This window comes from Synchiropus splendidus, chromosome 9 (assembly GCF_027744825.2).
Source record: "Synchiropus splendidus isolate RoL2022-P1 chromosome 9, RoL_Sspl_1.0, whole genome shotgun sequence".
Lineage (NCBI taxonomy): Eukaryota > Metazoa > Chordata > Actinopteri > Syngnathiformes > Callionymidae > Synchiropus > Synchiropus splendidus.
Window position 1 is genome coordinate 5521112 of NC_071342.1, and position 26966 is coordinate 5548077.

The 26966-nt window shown below is 40.2% G+C and overlaps 2 protein-coding genes across 2 annotated transcripts; both read left to right on the top strand.

The window, feature by feature from the left end:
* The first annotated feature begins 4043 nt into the window (after positions 1 to 4043).
* Positions 4044 to 9872, top strand: LOC128765131 (homeobox protein Hox-D11b-like). The gene is made up of 3 exons (XM_053875592.1): positions 4044 to 4910; positions 5900 to 6041; positions 7879 to 9872. The coding sequence occupies exons 1-3, from the start codon at positions 4310 to 4312 to the stop codon at positions 7970 to 7972; spliced, it is 837 nt and encodes a 278-aa protein (XP_053731567.1). The 5' UTR covers positions 4044 to 4309; the 3' UTR covers positions 7973 to 9872.
* A 4904-nt stretch (positions 9873 to 14776) lies between these two features.
* LOC128765158 (homeobox protein Hox-D9b-like) lies at positions 14777 to 17820 on the top strand. Its single transcript, XM_053875634.1, has 2 exons — positions 14777 to 15440; positions 17182 to 17820. Exons 1-2 carry the CDS (start codon positions 14777 to 14779, stop codon positions 17424 to 17426), a joined length of 909 nt encoding a protein of 302 aa, XP_053731609.1. The 3' UTR covers positions 17427 to 17820.
* Positions 17821 to 26966: the final 9146 nt, after the last annotated feature.

Sequence of the window (26966 nt, forward strand, 5' to 3'; positions counted from 1 at the left end):
TCAGAGCACACACTGAGCGGCAACAATCCAGCTCAGCCAACCAGCTGACCTCCAAATACTTGCATCACTAAAATATGTTTCAGTCAATGTACTTTATTTGTTGCTTCTCTGGTGATGACTCTTTCAAATGTATTTAATGATTTGTTGAGGACAATTTACAGCCAAACTAGTGAGATGTGGTGGAGATATGCAAAAGCCAAATGCAAAGGATATCAGTTTACTGGAATTGCACTGGCAACCTTGTTGTTGTTGTACTGTATCTTCAGTCCTTCCAAAGCATGTTGTTTGTACCTGTAATTGTGCACACATGGTTGCAGAGAGTGAGAAGGAGACATCAAAGCAAAGAAGGAAAACAAAGTAGGTTACCTTTTCCACTCTCACATGAATGTTTATGGCATCACTAGGGTATTTTTCTGTGACGACAAAGCTAGTTGTGAGTTTAGGTCTTTCTTCAATCAGTGTGATCTCAGGATTTAATCTGCACTTATGTCTCTCCAATCTCTTCATGTCGAGTAAACAACGGAAAACCAAAACTTAGGATGTGTAATTTGCCCGCGTAAATGCTTCAGTCCTGGGAAAATGTATCACTTCAGGAATGATTGACTGTTTGCAAACTTTTCTCCTCCTACATCAATTGAAGGGAAGTTCTTTTTGCTGCAATGAAAATACCTTACACGTGGAACCTGCATGGTTATTTTCATGGCTGTTTAAGATTGCGCAATGAATCTCAGCAAATTGCTCACGATCTGAGGAGCAGTCCTCGCACACCAAATTAGCACGCACACTAAAATCAACTACTTGGTCAACATCATTCATTTTTAAAGTAATTTCCATGTTATTTTTTATTGTAATTTTGAGAATGGTTGTCTCACTCATGGCAATGACACTCTAAGCGGTGTCATTGACTTGCATGAATCCTTTAATCCATGCGAGATAAACAAATAAGATGGTTCACATGTCACACAATTTCATGCATCTGAACCTAAAAAACACCGAGTGCAGCATGAACAAAATAGTCACTGCAACACAAATGGCTTCTTATAGGACTTTTTTCCCCTCAATTAATGCATTTCAATGGTCTTGGCCAGAGGTAGATGCCACATGCTCGCGGCTCCCTCAGTACGGAACTGATCGTGGTCACGGATGTCAGTAAAATGGTCGGAAAAATGAATGACCGACAATAAAAAGTCGGTCAGATGGATAAAAAAACAGTTGAAAAGATTCATTAATATCTGCACTATAAGTGCATTAAAGGCAGTCATTCTACTTGGAATAGTACAAGTTAGCATTGTGGTTTGAATTGAGCATGACAAAATTCAATATATTGGGCAGATACTCTTAACTCCTCATTTGAGTGCACATGCTGTTGAGACGTTTGCACGGACAGAGGCAACTATTCAGTGAGAGATTGGATGTTGGGTGAGTTTGGTGAGCAAGAACCTGGAACTGTCCTCCCGGAGGCTGCTGGCACTGGCACAGTGAATTTTAGACTGGAGCTACAGAGAAATGAAAAGGTTCAATCATGACTCCAATCTACACAATGTTTGCCACCTCAACTAAATTGATGAATAATAGACAAGAGAGCAATGATTTGGCAACTCAGATAGAGGATGAAAGATATACGAAGCTGCACTTTCACCATCTAAAAATGCTAAACACCCCCTAAAAACAGTCCCATTACGCACAACAAGAGTGAAAGCCCTCGTGACAGTTTTGAGAGCAAATGTTGCTCTGTAAACCAGCAATAAAATGAATCCTGTCCTGACGAGCATTTCATGTGAAGTGCTTGTGACCCACTTCTTTAACACCTCAGACGGAGAGGCTGTGATCAAAAATTCTGGTTGGAGTGTCGGCTTCTCAAGACTTTAAACTAAAGACCAGTTTCCAAATTTAGACCCTTAAAATCTTTAGGCAGTCCGGAAACAGGTAGCAATAGAAGGAGTCACATAACATACCCTTCCTCCACATCCTGATACATCCATCTCAACAACTTCCTGAGGGAGAGTAAAGGATCTCCACCCTTCTCCTAATTGGGCTCACTTTGCCTTCTTTTTTTCAAGCACTGGCTCTCTTCCCGGTCCCGTTGGCACAGTCGGCTCCACGATGATGTCAAGGTTATGGTAGGCAAACGTGAGCTTGGTCACTGGAAGCGAAAGTTGGCGGTAAAGGCAGCGGCAATAATCGCAAGGCTAATTAACAAAATGATAAAATATAGCTGCTGCCATGAAAGTGATGAATTTTTTTTTTATTGCTGATTAAATTATTGAGGATTGTTATGAGATTAACGCTCCAGTTTTAGGACTTCAATCCTTCACAGACACATCAGTGATAATGATGCTTGCAGGGTTCTGTGAGCCAGATATGGAAGGAACAGCGGCAAGTTTAACAGAAACAAAAATCATACTTCACTAAAAACTCATGGCTCAGGGGCCAAATGCAGCCCCTCTTAGTCATTTTCTGTGGCCCGCAGAAGCTTTGATAGTAAGTGGTTGGCTTGACATAAAATTAAATACAGTACCCATTTTAAGTTCATTAAAATTAGATCGCCAACAGCATGACCCACCAAGAGAACTTAACAGGCTTTTTTCAAGCAAGTGGAGCTCTTAAACATCCATTAACTGAAAAACTGAAGACTATATGAAACATCGGGGTGCATCGGGTGCAGATTCAAGATTTATCATTTATGAAATAGAGAGGAAGTACAAATATTTTGACACCACAAAGATGGCCTCAAAGGTATTAGGCCAATACTCATCTCCGCCATGTTGTGTCTTTATGCACATATAATTGTATTTAAAGTATGTATTTAAATGAATCAAAGTATAAAAAATGCAAACATTCTATAGCACACCCAACCCTGTGACTTTGGAGTCATCAATGTGGTCTATCTGCTGCACTGCAGTGGACGTCTGTACTGCATTATCCTGGAGTCAGTACATCTCCAACTAACTGGACATTAACACGATAGATAGCATAGAACAGTCACATAACAGTTGATCCACTTCAGTGATACGATACAAGAGTGGGAACGAATAAAAGTCTTTCAGTAGCTTTTAAATCCAAATGAAAGTGCAGAACCACACGCAAATCAAAACACTTCTTAGTGAGTGTCAAGTGTGTGCCTACTCTGGACATTTTATTGAAATTGGGTTGTCCATTTTGGAGGTCATTGCATTACAAACAACTAGCCAAATAATGATAAACTTTCGTTTGGCTAGCTAATTTAAAATTGTGGTCCATTGTGAGATGGAGTTTGACACCCCTACAGTAGAGTGGTGTCATTGTGTAGAGCCATTGTGTCCTTATTTTTAAGCTCTAAGGTTTTCACCTTCGATGCATTTCTCACGCATTGTGACGCTCTGCTAAATTCAGAATGACTTAAGTGAGAGCTAGGAATTTGTGTGACGTCCAAATGGTAATCTAAGATAGACCTCTCCATTGGTTCTGCTACTGTTTATAGTTTTGTTTATCGCTCCCTGATCTGGTCCAGACACGCATGCATTGACATTCTAGTCTGTTAGCAACGACACCAGAAAACATTAATGATAATCGCTCAGAAATTGCCATCGAAAACAGATGCCAAGAGGAAAGGAACCGACACGCAACTTTGACTTTTCTCATCGCACCAATGAGACGGACCCGCTGAGTGCTGGATGATTGCAGAGTGTAAACACCTTTTAACAAGGTGGCTCTCAGGTTTTCGAACCCGAGCACACTCGGCTGCCATAAAAAAAGAAAAGTGGCTTTGAAATCTCACCTCCTGCTAGGTTTGTTTGCGCCCCTACAACTTTTACACGCAAATTAAAATCGCCTTTGGACACCAGGTGCAACTCCCTGTGATGCTCATGTACTCCAGAATTGATATTCCACTGGAATGTCAGAGCTTAAATTACATTTTTTTATCACGCTGAATATAAGTCTGCCACAGCAAGGGTTCAATTTGAGCTTCCTGCTTAATTGGCCTGTGTGTGCGCGTGTGTTTGGGGCTGGGCAGGCTTCACATTGACACGGCCTAACAGTCAAAACATGCGGCTCAGCCAGTATTCTTTGGTTAATTGTACTCCGCAGACTCAGTGTGAGCAGGTCCAGGGTCAAAGTTTTCCTGCCTCTCAAGGACAGTGGGTAATTAACTCTAGTCCTTTTATTTATTCGCCTTTTTACTGTCGTGTTTTAATGTTCGCGACTTAAATTATATTCAGTGTTTCATTTCTAATGGTGTTTTTGACGGTGAGGTAATGAACTTCCTCTCCTTACGAGGATTGAACGGAGACTTTTAATACGGAGCGAAATTGTCTTGAGTTTAATACACATGTATTTACCGAGCAGCAACTACCCGCCCAAGACTGCTGATTTTGGGTCAGTTATTATGGAGAACGGAGGAGCTCTGCTGGAGCACAGCAGGGGGATGTCCGAGTACCGGGGCTTCTGCTACCACGAGCCGCGGCAGCAGCAGCATCCACCGGAGAAGTGGCCTCTCTACCCCGCGAGGCCTCCTGTCGCTCCGCCGAGCTTTAGCTTGCCGGGGGATTCGGTTTACCACCAATACTCCGATACGAACCAGGTCCAGGACGTAAATAAGGAGCGCTTTCTGTACGGCGGTACCGTCTATGGGAGCTCAGCCTCCCGGTTCCACTCCCTGGCCGGAGACTCGCGCTCTTTCCGAGGAAGCTATCCGGACATGCAGCTCTTCTACCAGTCAGGAACTCGAGGCAGAGCTTCGCTGAATAACACGGAACATCAACGAGCGGCTGTCGAGATCACAACCGAGACACCCCCGGAGAGAGAGGCGAGAGAAACCGAGTGGAGGAGCAGCCGCAGCGGGGAAAGCAGCGAGGCGAGGGCCGGGTCTGAGAGCTCCGAGGCCGGGAAGGAGGACGAGGGCAGCGGGGGAGACTGCAGCAGCGGCTCCAGTGAGTGGAAGTCCCGTTTTCCTACCTTTTGAGTTTATGTGTCCGAGTTGGTCGAGTTTCACGCCAGTTATGTCAGAGATAAAAATCCAAATGAAAGCCATTTTGAAGGCTTGATTTTAACACAATTTGCTCGCCACATGAATGAAATGATTGCGAGATTAATTGGATTCACGTCCTGGCAAAGTTTATTACCTCCAGCTACGATCAGATGAACTGAAGCAAGTGTGCTATTTTATCTTTTCATGCAATTTATTGATTCAAACGAGTTGTTGCTTTCGACCAGCAACACAATTCAAGTGAGGTCGATTCATCTATTATTCTTATGTATTATATTATGTATTCAATTAGTTCACTCAAAACACTCCGTGCATTCCTTTTTTCCACATTTTCCTCCGCGTCATGAATTCAACCTGACATTTGTACAGTATCTTACTCAAATCGAAGTGGCTTGATTTAAACGTATTTTTTGTGTGTCTCTGCTATAGGCTTCAAAGTACTCTGACAGTGAGGCATGAGTGTAGATGATGTGTATATAAATATATACACACATATATGTGTTGATAGAACGAGATTTGTCTGTGTGCAAGGGCATGTTTACTAACTTTATTGTGTCTGTATACAGGACATCATTCACAAATAAGATGTAGAAAAAGACATGAAGTTGATACTGCAATGAACAAGAAGTGCAATGTCCGAATTAAAATTCTGACAATTTGTGTTATTATTAAGGGTTTGTTGATTCACAATAGCAGCTTGTGTTGTTGATAAATTGCTCTGAGCGTAAACAATTCCAACAATTGTTGTCTGTTACAAAGTGATTTGCAGAATAACTGATAAAGAATTTGAATCTAATAATGCCAATAATATGCAGTTGTGTTTTTGTTTTGCTGTGTAGATGAATGGTGGAATGTGAGTGTCTGCTGTAAACCTTGAATTGTTTATGTGTTGGTTCTGTTGACCTCCATGTTTATTTGTGTGTGTCTCCGCAGCGACGCCTCGTGTGAAGCGTAAGAAGCGCTGTCCGTACACAAAACAACAGATCCGAGAGCTGGAAAGAGAGTTCCTGTTCAATGTTTACATCAACAAGGACAGACGCCTATATTTGTCCCGTCTGCTGCGCCTCACCGACCGGTGCGTTCGCAACACACTAACAAGTAATCAGGGAGGCAAATGGAATAGCAACATAAAATGAAACAAAATAAAACAAACACAATAAATGACAAAATGGAATTTTGTTATTTCTTTAGCTTATACAATATTTCTGAAATCTAACATATTTCTGAAAAGAGTAAAAGGAAGGGGGGGAAACAGTTCCTCAAAGTTCTATTAATTAGTAAAAATAGAACCCCAAAAGCAAAACACTGCCACAAAAAATTATGCTAAGTAATTTTTAAATTAAAAAAACTATAAAAAGATTTTAAAAAATCAAAATAATATTTAAAAATAATACGCTAAATAAACAAAAAGTGTATCTAAATATAATAGTAAAAACCTCTGATGGTTAAAATAAATACATTTGAACTCTTCAACACCAAATATGAAAAAAAAGTGCATAAATAAATGAAATGTAGAAAAGTAATTTGCAAGAAAAGTACATATAGTATGTCAATAATAACAAAAAGAACAACTTTTTTTCTACTCAATTTACCTTTTTTTTCTACCAATCCATCTTTAGAGATAATTGTTTGTAATATATCAGGGTTTATCTGTAATATAATGAATATACTGTAAATGATGTCTGCAATTGAGATTTGGGGCCAAAATGTTGCCACCAGATTTAAAATCCTTCAAGGCAGCAACATTCTTTGCGGGCGGTTACATTTGTTTGTCAGTTTAAAGAGTTGCTCATGATTTTGACAGTGACATGTAATAATGTTCGAGAAGCAGAACCAATATTTAGCTCTTCTGTAACTTAGAACGACCTTCACCCAACTTCTGGAAGACAGAAGTCAACATTCTGACTACATTTACGTAAACCCATGTCAAGGTCTTAGACTGCCACTTTATAACAACGCTCATTGAAGCAGAACTAGTAACAATTAGCTTCCATCATGAACAATCAAATCGTTCTTTTTGTCAGTCCAAAATGAGGCCAAGCGCTTGTTTTATATATATATATATATATATATATACATATATATATATATATATATGATCTATGATTTATTGATCCGCTTCCATTAACGATTAAAGCACAGCGTTGTGATGTATTGAGACGTTTCATCCTCAAGTCAGCTTGGCGAAATATGGCACTGAAGTCAAGTCATCACGGACATTTCCATGACCTCAATTAGATGTTTCAAAGTCACCTGACCCTGATGTGACACTTGTAGGATGGCACTGGTAAAACTAATTGAAGAGCATTAAACACAGCGTCCTCTTCTGTGTTAAGTTAACACAACGAATGTAGTCGCTGCCGTTAACAGTTGAAAAGACTCATGGAGAGTAGTGCGGATCAGACTTGAATGAGCACAGTGGCAATAAAAAAAAAAAAGTGACATATGAACTTAATTTGACATTCCTGAAACTTGGTTATATAAAAGTCATAATTGAAGAATTATAGAACATATTTTTAATATCAGGTATTTGTGCCAGTAGACTGAAAATAACCAGAAAATGTGTTTTGTTTATGATAACACGTGTAACAAAGATAGATTGGTGGTAAATCAAATAGAACAATATTGTGGGCAAAAAAAAAAAGGTAGCATAAACAAAAATAATGGTAACAAAAAATAATATATAAACAAACAATGCTACCATAAGTACATTTAGGCTTGTGGCACTTGTAAACAAGTGACTCTTCTGAGATTTGACAGCAATAAAGGGTTCAAAATAGGACCAAAAACCTTGCAGTTTAATTCATATTCCGTGACTGTTATGAGCAACTGAACCACATTTCCACCTGCTGCTGCTCAAACAGCGCTGAACTGCATCACTTCAACATCCAAAAGTTGTGTTCTGATTGCAGACAGGTGAAGATCTGGTTCCAGAACCGGCGGATGAAAGAAAAGAAGCTGAAGAGAGAGAGGCTGCAGTTCTACACGGGGTACCACCTCTTCTGATGGATGGATGGAGGAGGCCAAGGACTGTGGTGGATTATTACACCAGATCGGTCCAGTCAGGGGAGAGTGAGTGGGTCTGATGCCAGATTTTGGAAATCATGTTACCTTTTTTCCTCCACCAGTCATGTGGTTTTGATCTCAGCCTGCGGCCGCCACGTCGCCAATTCACCAGAACCAACCCTGAACAAAGACACAGAGGAAAAAGCTTTGTGTTATATAGCAGTTTAATCTAAACTTTACAGACTTTATTTGAATAATTCACTGTATGCAGAGATGTGGGCCCAGAACCAGACCTTGTTCACAACCTCTGCACTTTTGGTTTGATAGCACGGTTCTGTGTATAACTATCATTTTACATGTCGCTAGCACCAATAATTCAACATGTCATGAGTTGATAAAAGCCATGAACACAACAAGATTTATTTTTGGACACAACCCAAACTAAAACACTATTTTACAACTGCACTTGAAGAAATCGACTTGAATACACCTGTCACCTTGGCTAGCAGGGTGGCAGGGGAACTTCACCTGGGACCCGGATGCACACTGAAGCTTATGAACATTTAGACTCTCAGAGTGTTTTCTAACTCAAATTTGTTTTTTGTTTTTTTGTTTATCTCAGTTTTGGACGTTCGCCTCAGCCTCTTCCTTTCCTCATGATAAAACTTCAAATGTTAACTTCAGGAGGTTGTTTACCAACATGTTGAGCTCATTTTACTGTCTTTTGGTGATGCTAACTGCTAGCCGCCAACCTATTTCAATAACAAACTCCACTTGCTGCCTCTGAGTAAATTCATCACTACAGAATGAAAGGATGAAACCGAACTGTCTCACTCAGGATTATCATGCAGCCAGCTAACAGAAAACCAAGCCCGTTAGCCTGTGATGCTAGCTGTTAGCTACCACCCAGTTGTTGCACCATGTACACTTATAGGTTTGTAGCTTATGGTTAGCCTCACTAGCTACAGCAGACTCAAGCAACAAACTGCAAAGTTTCCATTAAATAAAAAGACAGTTGGCACTTTAAGAACACAATCATTGAATAAAAACAAAGGCGAAGACTATCAAGTATTGAGGGCTGTGATTGTTGTGATTCTTCTTCTCTTCTGTGTTGACAATCAGCGGCTTTGTTTGCGTGGATGGCCACATTCCACACTGTTTTAAGTAGCAGTCTTCTAAAACGTATTGCTATGACACACAATACCTGAGCTACAGTGTGCGCAGTGGTCAGTACCTATCATGGCGGACCAAGAAGAAAAGAGCCTTGGCTGAGACTCACTTTACACAGATTTACTTAACTATACTATTACTCAAAAATGTTAATTGGTTCCATGTAAAATAATTTTATTTGTATTTACATTTTGTCTTAACTGTGAATGAAATGTCAAATATTTTGTCACAAAATACTTGAATCTAAATTTATATTTTTTGCACTACTTCATCAAAATTTGAACAAATTTATTTTCAAAATTAACCAATATAAATCAGTGGAAGTGGAAAACAAAAATTCCCATCCAGGTAAACAAAGCCAATTTCTTATCCAGTGTTGTTTTTGCATTAACTTTTATATACTGAAGCACTTGTAGTTGTAGTTGTGCACCACTGTTTTCAAACGTGCACCTGACTTGTTTTTTGTCTTAATGCATTTAAAATGTTTGTTTTTCTTTCATGTTTTATCAACATGATAAAAGATATTTTCCTGATGTCGTTTGCACTTCTGTTTCTATCATTAGCCATAACTGTGTTTAGCTGTGGAAAGTGTATCTGAAAGTATGTTTTAAATGTTCAGTGTGGTTTAGATTTAGAAAGTCACACACAATTGTGTACCCTTTCTGTAAATAAAAGCTTGATTCTCTTCAAATCCACACACAAAGTCACCCAACTTTTAAATACATATTTTCTACCAGGTCATTTGTCATCTCTCGAGTGTTTTAATATGCCAATAAAAAAATGCTTGTAAAATAAACTGCATCTCGTATTTCCCTGTTCTCTTTAATAACCAAAAATAAAAGAAATGAGAACAATAAAATGATAAAACATGTCTGGATTTTACAGCGCTGTTAAAACACACACAACTACTTTGAATATGTTTTAATGGCCTCAGGTGACTGGGACGGCGTAAAAACCATTAGTGAATGGCATCCAAATATGAATAAAAAAATTGTAAGTGTAGATTCTCTCTTTCCCCTGACCCAGACTTTGAACACAGGACCAGACAGGAGAAGCACACAAACACATGGTGAGTCCAAGGCTGAAACTTGAACCGGAGAATCCTCCACACCAGAGAACCATTTCCTCCCCAAACTAAAGGCTTTTATTGGGGGCAATACAGACAGTCTGCTGCTCTCCCTTTGTTTGTCTCAGCGTTTACTGCGTCTGTGTGTGACTGTGACTCTGCATCTGTGTGTATGTGTGTGTGTGTGTGTGAGGGGGGTTAAAAAAAGGAAAGACAAGGAGATGAAAGGGCAGATTGTGTTTCTGGTAAAAGCATTCTGCCTAATGACCGACTATAAACTCCACCACGAGCCTGCTGAGCTGCGTTGAACAGCAACAGCATTTTTCAAATTCACTTGTACAATTATCAGGCAGTCCTGCGTCGCTTTAATTGGGCTGCTATTTTTGGCGTCTGAGTCAGCGAGAACGTTTGTACAAGAGGGTGAACATACAGGACGCTGGAATATCTGCTGAACTATCAACGATTGGGGTGCGCTTCTGATGATGTGGGGGGGTGAACACGGCCATCAAAGGAAACATTGCACGTTAAATTCGATTTCTGTTCACTGTGAAATGGGTTTTCTCAAGTGATATAAACAATACAAGTTCAGTTTTTACAGCACAACTTTACACAATTTTTACTACAACAAATGAAAAGTGAAAAATATATTCGGGAAAGAAATCACATAAACCACAGAGTAATTACACCGAATATACATGCGTGTTAAAGTTCGTGAAGTCCCTGCATGGGTGCATTTATCTCACGTTAAAGTGCCATAAAAAATTGCAGAATAAAAATGAATTACGAAGCTCAAAATTTTTATTAATAAACTACTGCTAAGAAAAAAAAGAAATAGCGCATTTGATTTCATGAAATTTACTGATTTGATGTATGACAACAACGTTTAAGTATTGAGAAGGTAAAATCGAATAATAATAATAAAGAAAATCTTTTTAAAACATCAATATTGCTGGATAATAGGAAAATAAAAAAAACTGAGTGATTTAAAAAAAAGCACAATAAAAATTGGATGCTAAGCGTTGCCAAATGACTGAATAAAATGGATTTAGACATCATTAAATCTAAACGATGCAGACAAATGTTCATATACTGAGAAAATTAATGAATTTAGTCTTTTTTTAATTGGTGTTGCAATCACCTAAAATTAAACCTGGCCAATAAAAGAGGTGCTGAGTGTCATGCAGTGATCGTGAGACGGAACAAAACGTGGAATTAAAAACAGTTTATTTAATAAAGCGGGTAATTATAAAATATTTTCGCTTAATACAGATGCATCAAGAGCAGAAAGAATTACATTCAAATTTGCATTTATTGAAAGGAGTTATTGAAATACCTGATTCAAAATTTTGGCTTAATGGTGGGATGAGAGCACAGATGTATTGAAACCCAATAATGTCAGGTGTGAGCATGGACAAGTACAGTCTGCAGGCTAGCTGGTCTAAGTTAAGGTTGGGGTTAGGTCCAAGTACTGATTAGTGACGGAATACAATGAAGTCACCAAAAACGTGTGACGAAGTCAATTGGAATTTGAAACATTTACTTTTTCTTACAAAGAATAATGCAGTTATTATTATTATTATTGCCATTATTTTATTACATTTACTAGTATTAGAAGCACAAATTAGACTGATAATTTGAAATAATTGCATGCAGTTATTTAAAAACAGAAAAGAAGTATAATACGAGACACTAAAGGTATTGTTGAGAAAAGTGAGCGGTAGATTGAATTTAAATTATAGTCGACACATTTGATGCTTCCTGGATGTGTTTTTAGGATTTATTCCAAAACAGTTCATGGGTGACCTTTAATTGTTGGGAATTTCCACCTTAACACTCATGACACATATCATGTGTCTAGACTGAACAGCAATTAGCTAATTACTTTTTGAGGCTGCCGTGGGCAGGGCATTAAAACTGATTCTTTTAGTTTGGAAGTGTGAAAGTTCTTCCTTGGCCTGTCAATCATCCTCAGCTGTCACAGTGAGCCACTTCAGCTTGTGATCTGCCTACAGTTCTTCTGTTGTTGGACCTCAGTCCAGCATGTGAAATGTTCACTCAAGTTGGCGGGAAATCCTAATTTTGGGTGGAAAGTTCACACGTTTGTCACACGTCTGGCAACTGGTGATGGTTGAGGAGCAGTAACTTTAAGTACGGAAACTGCTGCACAACTACTACGACTGAATCACAGGAAGCTACAACTAGAAGCTACAAGCAAGCACTTGTACTACAACTATGTGACCTGGAAAGAAGGAAGGAAGGAAGAGATAGATAGATAGATAGATTGATACATAGATTGACAGACAGACAGACAGACAGACAGACAGACAGACAGACAGACAGACAAACAGACAGACAGACAGATAGATAGATAGATAGATAGATAGATAGATAGATAGATAGATAGATAGATAGATAGATAGATAGATAGATAGATAGATAGATAGATTCTGATATTTGAATGCAATATTTCTGATCCAAGATCTAGTCCTTGTACATCAACTACTACTGCTATTGTTATTGTTATTGTTATTGTTACTGAAACTCTTTCTGTGCCCCATATGCTACAATGATTGAACACAGCATGAAATACAAGAAAAACGAACTACCAGTTCATTATTATACTATGAATACATTATAACTGATTACAGTACCACTATTAGTCCAAGTAGCACTAGTATTTCTTCAATACTGTCACAACAAACTTAGAACTTACTCGGTAGGATAAAACCAAAAACAAAATATAAGCAACTGCCGTTTAAAAATCCAATATCGTTTTTTAAACTGAGACTTTGAATACCATGAGATCATCTGGTCCTACTATATAATTTATGAATACTCTTAGTAACTATTGCCTTTAAACTATGAGTAAAACCATCAAAACCTCATCGACCACATTCTACTAAAACTAGAGACTAGACATAACACTGCGATTATGAGAAAATAACACAACAAAGAAGGCCTGGCGCAAAAACTGTTACTTCAACACGTCGGTTACGAGAGGCTGAGCAACAGCCTCAGCGTCAATAAGAACGGCGACAGTGCCGCTCAGAGGTGGAGACAGCAGGTTGAGTCAGACAAGAAGAGGCACGCGCAATCACGTGATCATTCTCGTCCGCTGCCTGACATGATGGAGGTTCAAAATATGGTTTTATGTGCCTTGAAAGACGGCAGTTCTTTCATTGTTTCCCGGCAAATTAAGCGCATGTATAGGCTGTAAATTCGGAGCCTATTTGACAACGACTTTCTGAGTCGGACCAACCTCAACAGAGGGGCCGGTCCGGTAATTGGACTGGTCCAGTTGGGATTAAATCACTTTTATTAAGATTGTTGTTGTTATTAAGAGGGCGCTGATAATGATGTTCCACAGGAGCCGCTCTTATTAAAAGCGCTTTTGCGTTCCACTGTGGAGGTTTCTGCTTCTGCTTTTTATGACTATCTTTGTGTGCCGCCCCCCTTCCCGTCGTAAATAAGGGGCTGTGCGCTGCTGCGTCCTGCCTGCAGGTGGCGCTAAGAAAACACACGAGAGGCGGAAGATGGGTTCGATACTTGGCACAGATTTTATGCTGAAGGCCTGACCCACACACTCACACGCGCACACACACGAATTCATTAAAACACGCACAAGTCACAAACCTACATTTGAACTCGGAATAGCGTGCTCTAAACGTGATAAAATAAATAGCATCCACGACGCTTTCAGGATATATACTTCATACGTTCATGAGCTAGTTCTGTACTGGCGTCAAGGTTTTAGCAAGGCAACAATAAAATTCCTGGACAAGAAAATATAAAACGCGACTTCTGCAATTCATAATTATATTAAACGATAAATGCGAAGTTCAGTCTAAAAATGTGAATACAATGCCGATTAAAGATATAGTGGTAACTATAAAGACGACTTATCACGGCATTTTGCAACTAATTCGTACTTGGGTTACATATATTTTAATTATTCGCATTTGTTTACGTTTTTGTTTATGGGCGAGGGTTGTTCGTGAACCATAAATAAATAACAGGAATTCATAAGGGATCGATTGTATAGATGTTTGTGCGTGATAAATAAATAGAGCATGTGTTTCTTCAAATAGTTTGTTTTTGTGTGAGAATGGAAAAAATCAGAAGCGCATTCATTCCCGCCTCACAGTTCTGTACTCTGCTGTGTGTGTGTGTGTGTAATAAGACATTAGCCTGACACGTCTTATACGCTCTCCCCCCATCTCTCTTTCTCTCATCCATCAAATAAGCTTGTAAACTGTCTTCTTCTACTTTTTATTCCTCTTGTTAAACAGCCCTGAGCTTTTTTTGTCTTTTTTTTCAAGCTATATGCTACATCTGGCAGAACTACTGTGACATTTCTGAGCACAAAAGAAGGATTTAATTTATTTTCCACGCCGGGTAAATACAGTCCAACCATGTGATCCGCAGCAGAACCAATGGGCGGCAGAGAAGGAGGCAAGGGCTGGAAAAAAATTACTACCATTTTAGGGGAGGATGTAAGCCTCTATACTAGCCCATCTAAGGTTTTACAGTCGCCTTTAAGTGTCTTTTATTGAAATAATAAAATAAACATGTCGCTAACGAATTATTATTCTATGATGGGGCTGCAGACTGAGGAGCCGTACGGGGCGCACTTTATCCCGGGGGGCTTGCAGGGCTCGGCGGCCGGCTGCTCCAAGCCAGTCCGGGGAGCAGCGGTGGAAGAGGAGGGTACCCCCGGATCGCACATCCCGGATTTTTCCCACTTCTCCAGCAAACAAACGGGCTTAAACGGTTTCTCTCCGTGGGCGAGCGCCACCGGTTCGCCGTCCTCCCCGCAGCTGCAGAGCGGCCCCGGAGCCTCCATCCCCGGGCTTTTCCACCCGCATCCCCTCCTGAGTCACCACCAGCACCCACAGCAGCAGCCGCCCTACTACGGCCCACAGGCTCACGCCGACCACCTCGCGCCGGAGAGCAGGTTCGTCCGCTGCTGGGAGGCGCCCACTTCCACCTCGGAGGATTCCAACTACCCCGCTTGCGAGCCGCCGAACCCGAGTCCGAGGTTCGAGGCGGTCAAACCGGAGAGTTCGCCGCACTCACACGGAAGCCCCGGGGACTCCAGCTTCGCGAGCCCGGCTGAGGTGGTCCTAGAGCGGCTGGGCACGGTGGAGGAGCTCGGTGGAAAACCGGAGCCCCGGAGAGAGGACGAGGAGAAGAAACCTCCGCAGCCGCAGCAGCAGCAGCAACTTGACCCGGGTAAAAGAGCCAGCCAAACACACGGAACTCACTGGTGTTTATTTCTGTCCAAGAGTACACAGGTGTGAGAGTGTGTGAAAGAGAGGAGGCCCTGTAAGTGTGTGTGTGACTTTTATTGCCCTATAAATGTCTTGTAAACGGTAAAATATAAAACTTTATAGTCCATTAAAATAATTAAGGTGCTATTGGTGTTATTTAGCAGTTTGTCACGACAGTAATAACACAGGTGAACGTAGAAAGTTTTTACATCATGAGTTATAGTCAATATGCATCACGACTATTCCCCCCAAATAACTGTAAATCAATGAAAATCCTTGTCGAACCGTGACGCAAATATGACAGTTATTGTGTGTGTCGTCGTCGTAAAGACTGAGACTATATTTTTGAGCAAAATGCGTGCAGGCAACACATGGAATTATATGAAAGTAACATTATAGCAACGTCATGCTTGAGTTCTCGTGAAAATATAAAGGTGTGTAAGGGCACATATACACATAGTTGTAGCTCGAAATTTGAAATGAAGTCATCCAGCCCCAAAAGAAAGTATTCATGAGGTGTATTCATTGATACTAATGTGCCACTGATATTCTCATTTAATGTTTACTAACCCAACAAGCATAGCAATAACATGTTACACAGAGAAGAAGCTCAAATGATTTTTGAAAATCCAAACCAAATAAGTTTCAGGATTTATCTGGAAACAAAATGTTTGTGGTTGATGATCAAAGTCTGAATGCAATGTTGGGAAGAAGGTCCTCGGTTTGAAACCCAGTGGGCGCTAACCTTTGTCTCAGTGTGGAGACGATGGTAGTTTTGACTCAGATTTCCTCCCATGAAACAAATATTTCACCAAATAAGAGATGCACAATCATCCAGTCTGTCAACCCAAATAATAGTTAGCTTACCTGGTTAACTCGGAGGACGTGGTTGAGCAGTGACTGTGAGCATGAAGATAATTTCTGAGGTGACATGAGACAAAGTTTTATTGTTTTGGATCGAGGATAAGAGGATCCAATTTCTATTATTAATGAAACAGATGGCTAAACTCTCGCCGTGATTTTAGATTTAGATTGGATATCTATTGCCTGTTCCATGAGTTGAACTACTATTAATTCCGTCAACAAGAGAGTTGTCTTTAGCCTAGCTGCGAATTTCTCCAAACACTCTTAGAGCGGGTTTGAATGTTGATGAAGTACTGAATACATGGCGTGAGAGGAAAACAAATGGAGCGTTTTCAGCTCTGATGACTGCATTCAGGACCCTTCACAATTCTCAAATATTAGTTTACCAGTTGACGGCGCAAACCTGTTCCAGCAAAGATGTTGTTAATGTTTTCACCAAGTCATGAGAAGGAAAAAAAAATCTTGCTTTCTCAGTGTGTGCTTCAATTCAGTGGTTTGGGATGTACGATTTTATGATCTGGACTCCTTGTCTGGAATATTTGCAATTTATTGTTGCGAGTTGTCCAGGGTGCCCCTGTCCAAAAATGTTTGTTCCTATGAGGCGTAATTGGTTCACCGGGGCCAGTACTCGGGCTAAACATGGGTTGTTACTGAGGTTGCACATGTTATTGTTTCTTTTTCTAATGAGACCAAAATCGCAGGCTCATAAAATGCTCCTGGACTTTTTTTATGTGGTCGTCTTTGAACTTCTCGCAGCTGACACCAACCTGGAGAAAGCTGAGAGTTGGTCGAGTGCTTAAGAGGAAGAATTTACGCCGCTGCTCTCTTTTATCCTGCAGAAAATCCGTCCGCAAGCTGGATCCATGCCAAGTCCACCCGCAAGAAGAGGTGCCCTTACACCAAACACCAGACGCTGGAGCTGGAGAAGGAGTTCCTCTACAACATGTACCTGACCAGGGACCGGCGCCTGGAGGTGGCAGGACTCTTAAATCTGACAGAGAGACAGGTGAAAATCTGGTTCCAGAACCGGCGGATGAAGATGAAAAAGCTGATGATTAGGGAGCGGAGGAGTATTCATGAATGATTGAGACGACCAGCAGATGTGTGAGGCGTCGTCATGGCTGCCATGGAGGAACAGGACTTTTGCTAAGACCGTTGCCGGGGTGTGTTGTAACACTGCTTTTTCCAATGTTTGGCCTTTTTATGTTCCATATTTTTTAAAACTTAAGTGTCTTGTGTCTGCGAAAAACGACTTCTTCAGAAATTGAAGCTGTAATTTTTAGTCATAAACCAGTCACATTAAGAGCAAAGGAGGATATTGATTTGCAGTAAATATAGGGATATACATAGTTAGTTAGAAAGAATCATATTCATGATCAAAGTAATGGCGCATTAGACGCGTGCCTGGGACCACTCGCACCATAGTAGGGCCCAACGAGCCTGCCCTGTAAGTGGGGTGAGACGATAGTGTCGACATCTTTTCCATGTTACACTGCTGTGTGTATGAATCATGGAGCATGTGAAGCAGCCATAGAGAGGCATTCCAGTTGGGCGTCAAGCTTTGCTTAAATTGTAGAGAAACACTCGATTTTTACAGCTAGACCAAGGATCAGCAATGGTTAGCTGCAAACGCCAAATTCTGACTGCATAAACTGGTTTAATAGCAGCTGATACGTGACCTAGTTAGTAACAGAGTTGTATTCAAGAGCATCAATGTAAATTGGAGGTTTGTGACCTCAGAGGAGTTTCTTACTGTCGTAAACCTTTGTAGGACAACAACATGATCACGCGGCATCAACACAAAACTCAAAAAAAAAAAATTCACGTTGGAGATCATTGTACTTATATTTTCACAGTCCGAAGAAGCTACTTTGGAAAACAAGAACTCCATGTTCAACATCATGTGCAGACCACACTCTAAATCCATTATGTGTCATCTCTTCCAGTGACCTGTCACCGCTGCTTACGAAGAATGTGAAGAATGTAAAACAGCAGCTGTCAGGAGAGCAAAACTGTTATTTGTATATATATATATATATATATATATATATATATATATATATATATTTATATATATATATATATATATATATATATATATATATGTATAAAACAAGTTGCTAAGGCGGTGACGCAATTTCACAGACACAAAACTGCACTTTTGATTTACAAGTTACATTTGATCTCATGAATGTGTAGCTAACAACATATATCCGACCGGAACAGTATTTCTATAACTGTTCTTGTACAGGAATTTTTTTTTTCAAGAACCATATATCGCTCAAAGATAGCAAACAGATGTCGGATTACGCTATTAGCAGCAGCAACATGGGAAAGTACTTAAAAAAGTAGAGTCACAAGACAAACTCATTATTAATAATCAGGAATTGAATGGAGGTGAATTAGTGTGACTGTATTACCAAAAGAGGAAGTTGAATTTGTTATTCGTCTTTCCAAATATTGCTTTTACCTTTTCTGGTAGGGAAATACTTTTCTAAAGAAGAATATGACTCCCTAATAAAGTATAGTTTCAAAATGCAAATATACGTGCAAAGAAAAGTGAAAATAACAACAGTTAAGGATTCAGACTTAGACATAGAATCTAGTGCTTTATGAAGAAAGTTCTGGAGTCAACGCAATTTGCAAAACAGCACATTACGAAGTCAGGATCGTAATGTCAGAAGCATCACTTTACTGTGATCATGCTGCTATTCCTGTCTCCATGACAACACTCAGTCCAACAAACAGAGCGGTGGAAGCTGTCGTTACTCAAAGGTGAAGCTGTTGTCATATCAGGCTCGTTTTAAGAGACAAGTTTGCCATCTACTAACTGACGAGATGTTACGGCGGAGCTGCAAACGGGGTCCGGCTGTAAATAACGGTCTGAATAAAATTTTAGCATCCATAAAAGATCCATAAATTGAATCAACAAGTTGATATCAAAGGCTCCAGTCATTTCTCAAACACATCTGCTTCTGATAAACGCGCGTATCTCACATGTCCAAACTCTACTTGACACATACTTGACTCCACATAAACTGAATGCAAATCACGTTCTTTTTACGATTCAATGCTAAAACTAGCATCCTCGTAAACCTATTCTCCAAGCTGAACCAGAGTGGAGAGAGGAAAAGTGCCCGGCGTTAATCCTAAAAGCCGAGTTTAAAAACGGAGCACCTGTCGTGACTTTAATTGGAATATCAGATGTTTGTGTGGATGAGAACCAAAACAAGCAGCTAGGTAACTTTCCGGTGAGATTGAATCTTTAATTTTAAAGGTTATATTTGTAAATATTATCGCTAAGGCATTGTAACTACGACATCTGCATGGCTGAATGTATTGTCGGACACATTAATTGTGCGCTTCTTCTTTACTTCCCTTTGTTTTTAACCTTTTGTATTCTCTAAAGCGTCATCTTTTTACATAGCTGACCTGTCCAACGCCAGGATTTGTCCGCAGAAGAAGAATCACTCTGTGTCATGCTTATGTGGAAATAATGTGAATCAATCACGTCTACTGCAATTCCAAATGTGATCCAAACACATCTATGTATCCTGTATATGTGAAACCATTTTTACACTTTGTGTCCCATTTTTCATGGACGACTATAAAAAACAAACATGACTTTCTGTGTGTAAATTAATGTTACATTTGACCAACTCACTGTATTTATGTGCATTTCCATTTGCTCTTCCTTAAAAAAAAAACGCACACAGAGAGAAATGAACTGAAGCTGGAAATTTCCATTTAAAAAGATAAAAATGCTTTACACTCGCTGATGTTGGTGTATCGACAAAAATAAAAAATATAAGAAGGAAACGTATGCAGTGATTAAATGATGTTCATGAATCATTCGATTGAGACAAAGAAAAATCGCTGCCGACGAAACATCAATTCTTAGCTGAGCCACAGGGAGAGCGTAAGTCGTCAAATTAGGGCATGAATCAAACCGAAACGCCAAGTTTCCGTCCTATTTACAACATTGTTGTTCACTTCCTGGCGCTGCCTTAATTGCTTCCTCTGGTCTTTTTGTGCAGTTGGTTAATGGACGCCAAATGGACATTCAGCACCGACAGCTGTTTGTCAACGAAACTTGGACGCGAGGGGAGACAGAAGTTGTTAGAGAGCAAGTGTCATAAAAGAAACTGCTTTATTAAGTCGAAAAGTTCGCCTCACGTCAAAGCGGTTTTATCGGTTGGGATTACGTTTTTCTCATCTGCCTCTCCCGAAGACTCCCTCGCTGTGTGGGCATTGAATGACTCACCCACTGTAACTGAACAATCCACAAAGATAAACATCCATTCATGACCACAAATATTCATCACCAACTTCATGAGTTAAGTATTCACTTTTTCCAGATCCACCCACATCACGAAATCATTTAGCAGTTATTCCCCCTTCTAAATCCTACTCATGGTGAGACTAAAATTGTAACTGAATTGATAAATGAAAACTAGCAGTATCCTTCCACATGCTTCAAGAAGATGTGGAAGTGTTGGTGAGCAGTAGTGATGGGTCGATGTGGTATCATGAAACTGTGTCATAATTTTCAGAGGCCACTAGATGTCGCTCTAGGTCTGACTTAGTTGTTCTAATCCATTTTACAGTAGACAGTACACAAAATCAGGACAGTGTTTCATGAAACCTCATCAACCATTCATGAGTGAGCAGCCACGTCCCAAGAGTGAGGCACTCAAGGACAGCCTCTAAGACAGTCTTAGAGTCTTAGCTGTGGATCGCTGCTGAGAGATGTGTGTTCAAGCAGATGTCTGGAGAGTCTGCTCTTGTAATCTTGAGTTGGATACATGTACTGCAGTGAACCTGAAGTATGATGACATCACCAAACCTTTTGAAGCCGTGAGTCGCCACAGAAGTACGCCAAAATTTGGAATCCTCTGCAGAGCTATTCATCCGGGCATGAATGTTTTTGGTCAGATATCTAGCAGTGCCATTTCAGAGCCGCTGGAGGAATGGAATCCAGCCACTTATCTCATCTGGGTTTACATGTTTTGCATATAGGTCATTCCAACTCACATTGTATCTACGAAAGTAGTATTAGGTTAACTATAGAGTTAGAAGGATGCCCCCAGATCCTGGAAAGCGTGCCGTGTCGTGTGCAAAGGTTAATTAAATTGTCTTAATTCAAGAAAAAACTGTAATGCTACTGTATCCGTTGTGCTGCCGGCAAATTGCTTGTTACCATAAACAACTGTTAAGACGAAAGGGATGTAATACTACCCGGTGTTCACCCTTCTTCAAGTGCTGTGAGCGCTAAGACAGTAAAGTAATGAGGTCACAGACGGCGGATCCAGCTGCAACACAAGCTGCCGTAAAGTTTTCTGCCGAGCCATCATTTTTGTAATGCACATTATTATTGATGACATTTTTGTGACTGTATAGAAGGTGAACTTTTCTGAGGTGGTCAAGTTTTCATTTTTGATGTTGACCTCCGTGTGGTCGTCCTTAGCTTGTGAGTAATGCAACCTCAGCAGAGTGCCATCGCTTGAGCTACTAAACACCATGCCACAGTATCACTTGGTCTGTAGACCCTGTAGGTAGGGATGCCATGGGTGGTCCACTGATATAACTGACACCTTGAACGTACACATCTCTGCTTCCAAGATACCCCCCCTTGAAGATACCTCACCTTCATCATGGACACTCATGCTCCACCTCGGAGACTGACCGTCGTCATCCCGAACACACGCTCGCTGAGGTTCTTCTTTCTCCATGATGACAGGAGAAGGGATGAAACAGAATATTATGTCCATGACCTTTGAACTTTGCAAGTCAGAATCATCCATTCTGTCTTGTGTACTATGTGTCCTCACCTCAGTTGAACAGTCAGTCGTTTTCATCATCAGTGTCCTTCTTTTACCTTTCATTTTTTTATTCACTGCAAGCAAACACTAACAGAATCCCAGCTGCTGGCTGATGTTGGTATAAATTCATTCTTTATGCTTACAAGATCCACTTAAACAAACAATACGAAGCCCTCCCTTGCCATATAAATTTACTCTGTGGGCTGGATTTGGCCCTCAGGCCTCGAGTTTGCCTGACAGAAAGCAGTCCACTAATTAAGGATCTGCTCAGAAATCTCCTTTTCACGACAAGATAAGGAACTGCTCTTACAGAGTGAAGATATGGCCTTTCAGAATTTTACTAATTTTATCTTTTTATTTTATTTTAACAGATTTGTTTACTTTTATCTAACTTCATTATATACAAATAAATATAAACAAATAAATCATCAATCTCATGGTGGAAGCATTTTGGCCTGAGGTGGCTCAGTTAAAGATGTGTCTTGTATATTGGAGATTGGTGCAGGACAGAGAATGATTGAGAGAAGGAGCTCATTTGAAAACCAGAAGAAAGTGAAACTGTCTGACTTCAAATAAGCCTTTATTTATTCAAGCAGCAGGTGGGCTGCAGGGGAAATTCTGGAATGAATTTAGCCTCAAAAAATAATTTATTATCCTCTGATATTTCAATCAAAGTTCACATAAAAAGAAGCATAAGAGGAGAAATGTGTTATATTCATATTTTCCATTGATTTTTCCCGTGTTTAAATGTATTTATTATTGGTATAATTAAGGTTGGACATCTTTTTTTCTGAATTTCTTATTTTTTTTCAAGCATAAACAAACTGCCGTCATAACTGCAGGAAGGATTGTGCAGGAGCAGAGTAACAGTTGCAACACCAGTTCATTTCAGGTGAAACACAGACTTGCAGTGTCCTTAAATTGGTTGTGTCAGTAATCTGAAAGCAACCGCACGGTTAATCTTCAGGTTCTGACTCCTCAAGTAATCGGAGCAAAATTAACATGTGCAGAAAGTCAAACCAGGAAGTATGTGTTGGGCGCTTTCCTCTGAGACAGCAACAAGTCTGAATTGCCTTCACTGGTACTACAATTGTTAGTTTTAAACAAGAGCAAAATAACTATCTGCATGAACAGATTTGGATTTAATTATACTAAACAAACACAAAAGGGGAATCAAAAAAAAGTAGCAAAATTAGACTTAATTCAAGTTCAACAGTAAAATGATAGGTACAGAAAGAACGCAACTCAATTGCCAAAATATGGTTTAGAAGACAGATGTGTTGTAACTTTCCAAGTTACACTCTCAGCCACAGTTCAGAATTCGGATATGCCAGCCATGAATCTGACCATCAGCAACTGGTTCGTAGCCACGTGTGTTGCAATAACAGTAAAATGACAGAATCCAACATGCCGGCTGCGGGAGCCGATTCATTTGCCCCCTCTAACAGTTAGCATCACCACCAATCTAATGGAACAAAGGATTATTCTGGACTGACATTCAATCCATCTGCCGTGGGATAATATTGTCCACCGCTATGCTTGCAAATGTCTGCACCTCATGAAGCCTTTTTTAAATCCGTTTTTCCCTGATAAAGGGCTGAGTAGTCGCATCCAGGTTTGAGCGCAGTGCACTTACCACATGCCCCACTTTGCTGGCATGTCACAGCCCCCCTCAGCCCTGAAAATCGGGGCTATTGTTGATGCCTGATTGTTTGAGTTTTTACAACTATATCTGGATACATCCATAGGTCATAAGTCTTAGCCTTTATTTGTTCGCCCACTCTTGTAATGTACCTGGAGTCGTGAAGGATTAGCATAAACACCAGCGGTTCCCTTCACAGATCTAGTCACACTCCTTCGGCCTAGAAACCAATGAGGCAACGTTGTTGCTTCTGCCGCAGTGGAGCGACGACATCAGCCGACTGTCATCAAGCGTGTCTCAAATTTACGTGCTTCAAATTACGTGCGCCGCATACACCACATTCCAATTCTGCGCACAGATGACAGGGCAACGTTTCCAATTAACCCCTGAGGAGACGCGGCGCTGCCAGATTCGACTAATCATCTTCTCTGGCCATAACCTGCACAAAGAGCCCAGCGAGGTCAGAGAAGTGGTGCAAGCAGAGTCACCGAGACGCACGCTGCCGAAACATTATGGCCGCCTTCATCATGATGTGTGCGACAACGCAAAGTCTTTGTGAGCTGACCATGCTGACTGTGACTGTCAGTACAGTCCACACTGGCTTGTCCAATCCGTTTGACCATGAGACAAGACAGAACCATCAGGTCAGCCACAGCTATTTTACCTCCTCATGACAGCAACATCTTCTCAAACATGTTGCCATCAGCAGGAAAATTTCAGGGACTGTGCTGACATGGACCTCTGACTATGAAAACAAATGTCTGTTTCATTCATGTGCCGCTTCTGGCACAACTGAAGAGACGCAACTTGGTCTGTAATGAGCGGGACCCCCATCTCTCCAGTCCCTTAGGTGACCATATAGGACAAGACGATCTCAAGGTCTGCACAAAAACCATCACACGGACCTTCTGAACCAGAGTTTTGCTTTCTGGACTGTGTCTGTCTGTCTGGATTTCAACCTTTGAATCTAAAAATGGGGTTCTACGTGTTCCTTCGAGATGAGAAGATGTAAGAACTTGTCAGTGAACTCTTCAGCTCTGAAGGGTATTTACTTCCTGCCCCCATCACCTCACAGTCCCATGTTCCCGCTGCCTCTTCATTGGTTCAGTCACCCTCTGAATTGTCCCATAACTCGCCCCCAAAAACAAAGCAAGTGATTGGCTTATATGCTGTGCCGACTCGGTGATGTTGCTAAGACGTAACCCACCACACATGATCACGTTTCCGGGTTGAATTCCCCTCTACACTCCCACCACAGCAAAACAATGATCACACATAAAAACAAGAATGGCAATGTAGAGCGATGATGAGAAGATCATCCGGGCGATAAAAAAGTGTTTATGGTTGTTTTGTTATTTGCTCACATTCTCCCAGAGAGGCAGCAGACTGTTGCCCCCTCCAGCGGCACGGCGGAGCAGGACTCTTCATCTGCTCATTACTGACGAATGTGTAACAGAATCAGAGATTCATTACAGCATCCGTGTTGAAGCGGCTCTCCCTGTGGCTGTTTGAGATTTGTTCCTGGAGAATGTTAATGGCTTTATGCGACAAACGGGCCTCTTTTTTTAGGTTTGAGTTCTCATGTTACCTGCCGGCTATAAAGCGTGGACAGTACTGATGCTCATCTCAGCGGTGATGATGTTGCTAGGAAACTCAGTGTTGAACTGAATCCTGCCTCTAAGGCTAAAAATGCTCCCTTCTCCCAATGTTAAACAATTCCTAAAACCCCAAACTAAATCATTTGTTCCTAGTCCCATCTAAATCCGCACATAACATTCAAGTTACTTTGAACACAGACAAACCATCACCGTTCTTGGTGGAGGTAATGAGATGTTTTAGGGAAGTAGTTTTAGTAGTAGAAGCTCAAAAACAAATCAAAGCCACTGTGGTAGGAAGGAGTAGTAGCACCCTAGAAGTACTCACCATCTACCGCTTGGTAGATCTAAAAATCCTTACAGACAAAGCTGAAATACCATTTATTATCACAGGCAAGAATAACCATAGGAATAATAGTAGTATTATTCCAATCAGCTGAGGGAATCAGCAGTACCAATGGTTCCAGATGGAGCATTGGAAGTTCATGTAATTTGAGTTTGAGAAGCAGTTAAGTGGAAGAGGTACATGTTGTGATGCGTTTTTTTTTTTTTTTTTTTTTTTTTTGTGTTGGTGATACTGGTGCTGTCGCAGCAACAGTAGAAATAATACAGCACTACTGTGTTGTTGTTTGTAGTGGTACTGCATTAGTGGTAATGGTGAAACCTAACAATACTTGAAAAACATTAGGTGCTAAGATAACTAGTTTCTTTGGAAGCAGGAAGTTTAATTTTATAGTGTTAATAGTTTTTTTTAGATAATTGCATGTTCTTCAGTGGAGGAAGTAGAATTACCTTTTAAATATTATCATATATAATGATAAGAATGCTGTTTAATTTATGCTATTTGCATTATTTGTGAGACTTTAAGTCAGTTATAGTAACATGTTGTGGCAAGAGGCAAATCACGCAACTGTCAGCAGCAAGTTGTCCAAGTTTGACTTTTTTGGTGACTAAAGATCGATTTATACGTGTATAAATTTAATTTATTTAGTCAATTAGTTAATGTAATTTACATTTTGTTTTTGTTGAACCAATATGCTGAGTGTTTACACTGAGACATTTTATTGTAGTTTGAGGAAAGTTTCAGGCTGTTTAATAAACCACAGTGCTATAGAGACTTCATTGTTGCCGGAGAATGGGATGTTTATTCTGTTATGGTTAAGGGTCAAATAAAAAAATATATATTTAAATGAATTATTATTATTATTTTGTTATTTGTTGTCTTATTAGTATTGTGAATTGTGCTTTTCAATTTGAATTTCTTTTATATAACTACACAGTGCATGCTGCACTGTCTCATTTTATGCTACAAGGTCCATCTGTAGGGTAAATAATTATTCTAAACTCGAAAGTATTAAGTTTCCTGCTAAGTGTAAGTGTAAGTGTTTAAGGCAATCAGTTGCCAAAAATATATAAGTGTGAAGGTACATGGTTTTGAGTAAAGCAAGTCAATGTTTTGAATCACGTGTCATCAGAAGGTTCTAATAAATATTAAGTTGACCAAAACAGGAAATCCTGAGTTTTCATACTTGAAATTATTAAGTTATCTTGAGATATTGCAATGA

Bases quoted from the DNA above. Each gene is read 5' to 3' on its own strand.
- LOC128765131 (XM_053875592.1), top strand. From the start codon at position 4,310: ATGTATTTACCGAGCAGCAACTACCCGCCCAAGACTGCTGATTTTGGG. The intron at 4,911-5,899 runs GTGAGTGGAAGT...GTGTCTCCGCAG, and splicing joins AGACTGCAGCAGCGGCTCCA to CGACGCCTCGTGTGAAGCGT. The intron at 6,042-7,878 runs GTGCGTTCGCAA...TTCTGATTGCAG, and splicing joins CTGCTGCGCCTCACCGACCG to ACAGGTGAAGATCTGGTTCC.
- LOC128765158 (XM_053875634.1), top strand. From the start codon at position 14,777: ATGTCGCTAACGAATTATTATTCTATGATGGGGCTGCAGACTGAGGAG. The intron at 15,441-17,181 runs GTAAAAGAGCCA...TTTATCCTGCAG, and splicing joins GCAGCAGCAACTTGACCCGG to AAAATCCGTCCGCAAGCTGG.